We start from the raw sequence: 9,571 nt of genomic DNA, 5'->3' as shown, positions 1-9,571 counted from the left end.
ATTAATCAATTTTTGGCCTCTATTATATAAGCAATTAAAATGAATCAAGTTTAAAAATTAATTAAAGGAAGTAGATAAAAATATACAAAGTGATATATTAATAAATATATTGATTCCAGGGAGAAAAACATACAACTGAAGAAATTCACTGCTAGTTTGTTCTTGCTATGATTTAATCCACTTTATATAATATTTTAAAAATGTTTATTAGAAATAAACATGTTTAGCAATAGAAAATTGCTAAACATAGGATATAGCAGGCAGGGATATACTTTTTACCATGAATCTTTTCGAGGATAATAAAATGGTAGTAATATCTTTTGATATCCCTTTATATCATAACTTTGGGTTTAATGAGGCATCCCCAATTTCTTTTTTTAACATTAAAAACTTATTGCTACAAATGTAGCAGAAACTTTTTGAGCATAATACAATATGTGGATCTATTACAGCAGAAGACTTGAAATTTAAGTTCTGGTTGCATTTATATTTGCTTTCAGCTCTTTATCTTTCAGGAATGAAGTACCTAGGATTGTGAATGTAATTTTGTTATCTTTGTAATTTTTTCAGGTTTTTGTAAAACACATTTTTTTTAACAAAATGGTGCAAAATCTTCCAACAATCAAGCACCGGGATCTTTTCAGTTTTGGCTTTGCAGAAGAAAAACAAAATAGGAGCAGCTGTGAGGCTCTGCATAGCAAGTAGCTTCTAAGCTACATGACAGCTTCTGGATTTCAGCCCCATTGGGAAATACACAGTCTCCTGGTTTATTACATGGCAGACAGTCCATGGTCTGATGAAAGAATCAACTTTGGAAAGACAGGATTGGAGTCGATAAATTGCTTGCAGTGAAGGTGACAAAATTCCTGGGAAATACAGCTATTGGATAAGATGACTCCTATATACACTTGGATACTGACTTCTCCATATATGCTGGAATATTGATTAAATCTTGCTGGATTTCTGGATCTTTTAAAAAGGTCTTCTAAGTAGTTTATGGACCTTGCTACATTTGTGTATTTTCCAACCATTCCCAGCTTCTTTTCATCTTGTCAACATGGATTTTTAATATTAATGTATTTGCTGACTCACTCTTAGTCTTCACTTTGAGAAGCAGATGACTGAATAACTTTTTATCAGTGCCTTTTATTTTTTAAACACTTTTTACGGTTCAAATAAAATTGCACATTTGTTGGTGCTTTAGCTTTCCTTTCTTCCATTATTTTTATTTTTATTATTGAGAAAGAACAAATTTCCATCTTGGCTAAAAAGCCTGAGCCTTTCCTACTGGGGGAAGGCAACCACATTATTTTCTCCCAGAACCTGGAAAACAAGAATTAAATATCTGTTGTGAGTGGTCACTGGAAAGATTTTACCCTGTCTGCTTCAACGCCCCCACCACCACTCCCCCCTCCTCTTCCCCCTCTCCCCCACCCCACCCCACCAAGAATGGGGCCTGTGCTCCTTCGGCGTGGAGGCTGCCTCCTACTTTGGATGGCCTTGCTTCTAGGATGTTGGGCTGAGCTTGGCAGTGGTTTGGAGTTCCCAGGAGCAGAGGGCCAGTGGACTCGCTTCCCCAAATGGAATGCCTGCTGTGAAAGTGAGATGAGCTTTAACATGAAAACCCGCAGTTCCAGTGGCCTGGTCCTTTACTTTGATGACGAGGGCTTCTGCGACTTCTTGGAGTTAATTCTGACACAAGGTGGGCGGCTCCAGCTAAGTTTCTCCATCTTCTGTGCTGAGCCTGCCATCTTGCTCTCTGACATGGCTGTCAATGACAACCTGTGGCACACTGTGGTCATCCGCCGCAATTTTAAGAATACAACACTATTAATTGATCAGGCGGAGGCTAAATGGGTAGAAGTGAAATCTAAGCGGCGGGACATGACGGTCTTCAGTGGTCTCTTTCTAGGAGGGTTGCCTCCAGAATTACGTTCACCTACCCTGAAAGTAACACTCTCCTCAGTGAAGGATAGGGAACCTTTCAAAGGATGGATAACAGATGTAAGAGTCAATTATACACAGTCTTCACCTGTGGAGAGTCAAGAAGTACGTCTGGATGATGAACAGAGCCACTTATGTGCTAGAGATGTTTGCCTCAATGGTGGTGTATGCTCTGTGCTCAACAATCAGGCGGTGTGTGACTGCTCCCATACTGGTTTCCGTGGGAAGGATTGCAGTGAAGGTAAGAATCTGTTTTGCCCTTTCCCAGTCAGCCTGCCCCTCAATGAAAGAGGATGTCAAGAGATGGAGACTGCATGGCTTTTCCTCCATAGGAGTGAATCTTGCAGCTGTGCTTTCCCCTGATTCATTTCACATTTGAATCTTTTGTTAAATATTCCAACCCTTGTTCTTTCATCTCTTTGAACTATGACATGAGCATATTTTTGCATTGTAAAGATCAAACTGAAAATTAGTTTGAGGATCAGAATTTTGTAGAATTGTAAGGAATGAAAATAAAAAGAATACAGATATGGAAAGGTGTACTGTGAATAGGTAGGTATATTTTCTACCCCACTCAAGAAGGGATAACTTTAGCTTTCAGGAAATAGACTGGCAAATTGATCTACCAACTTAAAATATTACAATTTAACCTGAACAATTTTAATAATTGGACAAAAAGGAATAATTCTAAATACAATTACTTATATTTAACACGTGTATGGATTTAGTTGTTGTAAGCCTAATTATCTGTGTGCATGGGAAGAAAGTTTATTGGATTTATTTTTCATAACAGAGTATTTCAGAAATTCAGTATTTCTCCTGTATAAGGCTAGATTAGTAATATATACATAACAATTTTCTTGCATTTTAAAACCATGGAATGCTCTCAGAGTCAATACAAATAATATTGTATGAAAGAAAAATGTTTATTTTGTATGCTTGCACAAATAAAAGTGAATTATATTGAAATGGAAAGGATTGTTTAAAATACATACAAAATAGGTAATTGGATAGCTTCATTTAGTAAAGACCTAGTCCTTTGTCTTTATCGTTTTAATCTAATTTTATGGCTGTGGAACAAATATTTGTGGGATATGTCGTTATGTGAACTTCTTGTCTTCCTTCTCCAGAAATTAGCCTCAGTCACCAACATTATTATTTTTTAAATTTGACTCTTTATTTGATAAAACGTCATCTGATCTATCATCTTCCTACCATTAATCAAAAAACCACCCACCCACCCAGCTTTAATATATATTTACAGTTGCTCTTGAAATTGCAATATCCTATATGTTGTATTTTATTGGCTGTTTTATAAAGCTGGTCATTAACCAAAATTAATAAATTCTATAGTGTGTATGGTACTGGTTCATGAGGAAACACTTTTCAATTGGTCGTCTGGCAATGCTTAGTTTTAAGAGGGTATGGAGCTTTAAAGGAATTTTTTGCATGAATTTAGATTTTTCTACTTCAAGATATGAATTTTTGATATAATTTAGACTGATTATTAGTTGAGAGATTAGTTGAGAGATTAATTGTGATACTACCACAAAAGCTATTATAAATAGCTTTTTAGGCAATGCTCGTAAATCCTAAAAAACTTGGAAAAATTAAAAATTAAATTCTTCATTTGAAACATAGAACGATGATATCTCCATTTTAGTTGTTTATTTCAGTTGATGCATATTAAACTCATAACCCAATTTAGAAACCAGCAACAGTATAAATAAGAAACTAAATTATAAGGGAAAATATATTCTTCAATTGCAAGGATACTTTCTCTTAAAAGTAAAATGCCTTAGACAAATCACAGAGGAACATACACTGTTGTATAACTGCAATGTTAGATAGCAGATGGATGGATGGATGGATGGATGGATGGATGGATGGACGGAGAGGCAGGCAGGAAGGCAGGCAGGCAGACACTTTCTTATTAATTATGGAGGACTATTACTCTCTTCCTTCCTTCCTATTTGTTAATGGAAGCAATTTCCATTAAGTTAAATTGCATATCAGAAACACATTGGTCTGTTTATCAATTAATATAAAAATTGAATTTGTATTTGTAAGAATGAAGAATCTATATACAACTTGTTGTACGGATGGGAATCATAATAGCTATTGGGTGCAGTATTTTCACTGTTAGAATGTATTTTGAAGTGGTAGATTTGAAAACCTTCAGGGGATTCTCTCCAGAGGTTTAGAAGCTGAAATATGGTATCCCTTGCATAGTGATTTGTTTTATATGATTGGTGAAGGGTTGTTCATCAAACGTGTAATGTATCATTAATAAATATTTTTAATAAGTTAATAGGTACTATTAATAAGTTAATAGAACATAATATTTTGAATTTTTGGCTATTAACATTGATTGTATTTTATTAGTATACATATGATATACTGTAACTATTACTATGGGTAAAGCATAGTAACAAACTTACATTCTTAAATGTTTGCCAATCACCAAACACTGTATTTGTAGTATTATTAAAGTTAGTAATCCCTAGCCATTTGTTGACCTTGTAAAAGCTAAACAGCATGGTGCTCCCACTTAGTAGGAAAATAAGGAAATCTTAGGCAGAAATTACATTAGAAAGTTACAAAAAATAGTGGAAACAGGTAATGCCAACCCATTTTCATACTGTTGCCAGAAAACATCACATATTCATTAGTTATCAGAAATGAGATTTTTAAAGATAATGTTGTATATTTTACAAATATTATATACAGTAATATGCAATTTGTGCCTCAATTTAAAGCATGTTTCAGACTATAGTATCCTGACATCCTGTTCTGTTTAGCTAGTCAAATAAAAAAAAAAACTTTCTATAGAATAGAAAAAAGGATATAACCACAAATATCTCTACACCCATAACAATTTAGTTCATTTGCTTTAAAAGACATAGTGAGCATGGTTTGGAACCAGAATGCTATAATTCTCTGCAACTTACAACTTGTCAGATAGTAGACATATTTTTTTTTAATCACATGCATTGAATTTGAAGAAAAGAGAAAAATAAAGATGTCTGAATAACTGACTTATTCTATTGCATAACTAGATCTTCAATTCCAGTTTGTCAATTAACTGGGCTGAAAGATAACAATGAAAACTCATAATATTCTTGCATTTTCAAACATTTAATTTATGAAGCATTTCCTTGACAAAATATCAAAAGATTTCTAACAAAATGAACTATCAAAATCATTCATTTTTAGTAAATTAAAATTACAATACTTCTGGCAATGCAAATCTAGGCTTCAGCCTCTAGGTATAGCAACAATCCAAGTTTGCTCCATATTACATTAGAAAAAGAACGGACAAAAATCAACTAGTGAGCATGGCTAATTTTAATTAAAGACAATTGAAATTCCTAACTACTATATTACTATTGTGTGGTATTCCTTCATTGCTACACAATAATTAATGTGGATCACTCAGTAAAAGGCTTTAAGAAAGCAATATAAACCAATGATCTTTTCTATGTGAGGAACATAGATAGGTATAAAAAGAATACTGTATTAGCTGTCATAGGGATGAGTTACATACTAAAGATGATTAAAAAATTTAAAAGAAAAATAAACAGTATCATATAAATTTATGAAGCAAATATTTCTAGTATTATACCTCATAAACATAAATGTGTAGAAAAGGATGTAGAAAAGGACCCCAAAAGGAGAATTAAAATATTTAGGAAAATTGAAAGTCTTCATTTTTTCCTTTCCTGAAAAAAAAAAAGGATGAATACCAATAACAGTTAATCAGATTTATAGAATTATGTACAAGAGGCATATATATATTGCATGTACCTGATTTAAAAAATCTACAAGGCAGGGCATGGAAGTCACTGATGAAGGATATATTATTATGTGACCTTGTAACTTAAGGTTACTTGTGTTTGATGTTAGAACACAAGTGCAAAAGAAATGAGTTTTGCACTATGACGTACTTTTGTTTTTGTTATCATTAAGAACAGATGCTTTTAAGACAATGATGGTTGTCCCCTCCACAAAAAAAATGTATGTGTGGATTGGATAGTGGATTGGGTTCTCATCTTTAATGAGAATAGAAAAAGGTGTTGAAAAGAAATAAATATGAAGTGCAAATGATTAAAAAGATTGCTGCAGCAGCATTGAATGCCTTTAAAAGGTGAACCTTAAGGTTAGTAGCTGCTCGGGTGGGATTTATGGGTGAGGCTATACATGCCTGCTAAATTTAACTCTTTCTATAATTATTAATAAAGCTTTTCTCTATTTTCTTTATGCCTCTGTTCATTACTTCTTTCTCTTGCCTCATTTTTATCCACTTTGTCCTGTTCTACCTTTGTTTTTCCCTTCTTGGGTCAGTTAACAGATTTCCACCTCCATCCCCATCCACCATTTTTTAGTGTTTTTGATAAGAAAAAAGGAGATAGAATGTTTGAACTGTATGAAGAGCCTGCATGTGAAATACAATAGTGAATACTTTGTTTCACAATTAATATTAGCTATTCATTCAGTTAATGTAAGGGGATTGCCTTGATTACATATGCATGTATTGTGACTTCTGGCAGATACATATCCACATGCATATGGAGAAGGATGTCACATGCATATATTAATGTGGATTGTGAAGATTTCTGCAACTGGTTTCAGTTGTATTGGGCAATCCTAGGATGACAAGATACAGAATCTAAGATTCTTTTTGAGAGGATTTTTCCCTTTGATTATTCCTCAATCTATTTTGCTTTTATTTATTTATGGATTTATTTCTGGTGGTTGCCTTAAATTGAGAATAATCTTTTTTCAGGTAAATAGAGCAATTGGATAGATGGATTATGCCATTTCTTTTTCTCACCAAAGCAAAAGTTTTATAATAACATTCCCATATTACTTAGTGACCCTTCTTTTGAGCATTTTAATGATCTGAACATACTGCAACAGTAGTTTCTAGATAATAATGTAATAAAACTAATTTATTTTACTTATAGTCTTAAGGGTTGTAGTTGATTAAATTGAGGAAGAATACCTATGTACTTTTAAAATGAACTTAAATGAGCCTTTAAGTTGATATTGATGTTTCTCATCCACAATAGTAATTTATCATTTCCTGTAATATAAAACCAGAGAACAATATCCATTATAGCTTTTTTATTATTACTGTATTTGTTCAATGTGAAGTCACAGCTGCCAGTTCTTTAACTAATGTTGACCTTTGTTGAATATAGAATAATAGGACTAGAAGGTACTTTGAAGGTTTTCTAGTCCAACTCTCTGGTGAAACCTTATACAATTCTGGGCAAATGGCTGTCCAATCTTTTCTTGAAAACCTTCAGTGATTGAGCACCCATAACTTTCCAGAAATAAACTGTTCCACTGATTAATTGTTCTCACCATCAGGAAATGTCTCCTTAATTTTAGGTTGGATCTCTCTTTAATAATCTCCTACCCATTTCTTCTTGTTCTGTCCTCAGGTGCTTTGGAGAATACATTGAATCTTGTTCTGTCCTCAGGTGCTTTGCAGAATACATTGAATCTCTCTTTTCTGTGAAGGTTCTTCAAATATTGGAAAATTGCTATCATATCACCCTAGTTCTTAATATTTGTTAGACTGAACATATGTAGCTCTCTCAGTTGTTCATCATATAGTATGGCCTTCATACCTGTTATCATCCTTGTTGTTCTATCAATTCTTTCTCAAAAAATTATCGTATTATTGTGACCAAAATTTGATTGCAGTATTCCAAGTGTGGTCTTATCAGTGCAGTATAAAGTGGTACTGTAATTTCACATGATATTGAAACTACTCTCTGTTGGTGTAACCTAGGATTGCATTAGCTTTTCCTTTTCATCTTCTTCCCAAGAACCTTGGATGTAAGCAAACATACATATACTGTAGATCCAAGTATATGTGTAAATGGTATAGTACTGTGAAGGTAAACCTATGGCACAGGTGGCATGCGAGACTTTGCCCTGTGTCAGCTCCAGCATACATGTGCCTGCTGGCCAGCTGATTTTCGGCTTTGGCATAAAGGCAAACCAGAATTTGGACAAAGTGGAAGTTTGGAGAAACACACTTCCAGTTTACTGTTGTGCACGTTTTTTGCACTCCAGAGGATTTAGGGAAGATTCCTAAGGCCATGGAGTGCAATGAACAGCACAATGGGCAAACTGGAAGTGCATTTTCTAAACTTCCTGTTTGCCCATTGTGCTGTTTTTTGCACCCTGGAGCTTCAGGAAGCTTCCCTGAACCTTCCGGAGGACAAAAAAACAGGACAACGGGCAAACTGGAAGTTTGGAAAATACACTTTCGTTTGTCCATTTGGGCATTTTTCTTTTCATGTACCAGGCTTCATAAGGTTTGTGTACATGCATGGGGGGGCAGCACGGGGGGTACACATGTGTGGAGGGCAGGGAAGATGTGTGGGCATGTGCATGCATGCTAGCACAACCACACAACCTTTTTTGGCACACAAAGGAAAAAGGTTTGCCACTGGTATAGTATATGTCTAGATCTAAGTAATGTGGCCTTTTGTAATTGATAGATTGAAATATTGCCAATGTGCAAATCACTGGGACCATCACTACTGGTTTATGTCAAAATCAATTTTGATTTTCAGATCTTGATACTTTGTGATCTCCTCTTCCTCTTCATTCAGCAATAGTTTCTACATATACTTAACACCTGCCATTATAGAGCTCTGTTTTAAAATGTAATTGGCTTTATAATTACCATGTAATAACTTTGTTCATACCAACAGGCAGCACACAACATTTATAGGTAGTTCAGTACTTAGCACATTTCAAAATAGAGTTGATTACTTTTATGTTAAATCATTGCTCAGTTTAACCCTCTATTATGTATGTAGATTAACCAATAGATATTCTCTTACATTGTATTCTCAAATCCAGCAGCAGATATCAAAGACAATTACTCTGTACAGTGAGTGTTTTTTAAACAAAATACAAATCTCATGTTGCATATAGTGAATTGTTTTTAATCTTAATTTGAGTACCGATTATAGAAGCCACACAGAGTAGCTTGGAGGTAGGCATCATATAAAATAAATAAACAAGTAAATAAATAAGTAAGTAAATAAATAAATTTGATTTGTTTCATGATATACTTATTTTTGCTTTTAATCTAAATCATAGATTTAGGAAATTAGGAAAGAGGTTATACTGTATGATTGAGGCATCCTATTAAAAACATATAAAGAAATATTATATACAATTTTTTCTAAACTGTGTGCTCTACAGCAGAGTGATCTTTTTAGTTACAATCATGTGCATTAAATTCACCCTACCAAGACTACTTTTATATAATAATCAAAGCTAAATGGATTTGATGCTAATCCAATCAAAGATTAAAACGTTATTCAGTCTATAGTGCAATATCAATATCTCAGACTTGGAAGAGAAAACAATATTAAACATGGTTTAATTTTAGAATAGGGTTTGAGCCACTGTCTCTGATGTTAAATTTGAAACCAAGTGCAAAGAAAGGTTACTGAAGATAAAAAAGATGCCAGGAATGGAAAAAAAGGGAAAGTATTTTAGTGAATCTTGGACTGATAACTTTTTATAAACATTACCGGGAAGACCAATGATTATTTGATAGTCATTCATAAATTATTAAAGATTTCGAAAC

General features: G+C 33.7%; 1 protein-coding gene across 1 annotated transcript in view; it reads left to right on the top strand.

Moving 5' to 3' along the window:
* The first annotated feature begins 1,449 nt into the window (after nucleotides 1–1,449).
* LOC139154370 (neurexin-1-like) overlaps nucleotides 1,450–9,571 on the top strand; it is a 103,536-nt gene continuing 95,414 nt past the window's right edge. Inside the window, exon 1 of the mRNA XM_070728927.1 lies at nucleotides 1,450–2,185. Within this exon, the coding sequence (XP_070585028.1) occupies nucleotides 1,450–2,185 (736 nt within the window). The remainder of the gene's footprint in view (nucleotides 2,186–9,571) is intronic.

This window comes from Erythrolamprus reginae, chromosome 1, assembly GCF_031021105.1.
Source record: "Erythrolamprus reginae isolate rEryReg1 chromosome 1, rEryReg1.hap1, whole genome shotgun sequence".
NCBI lineage: Eukaryota > Metazoa > Chordata > Lepidosauria > Squamata > Dipsadidae > Erythrolamprus > Erythrolamprus reginae.
This window is presented reverse-complemented; position numbering and strand designations above follow the sequence as displayed.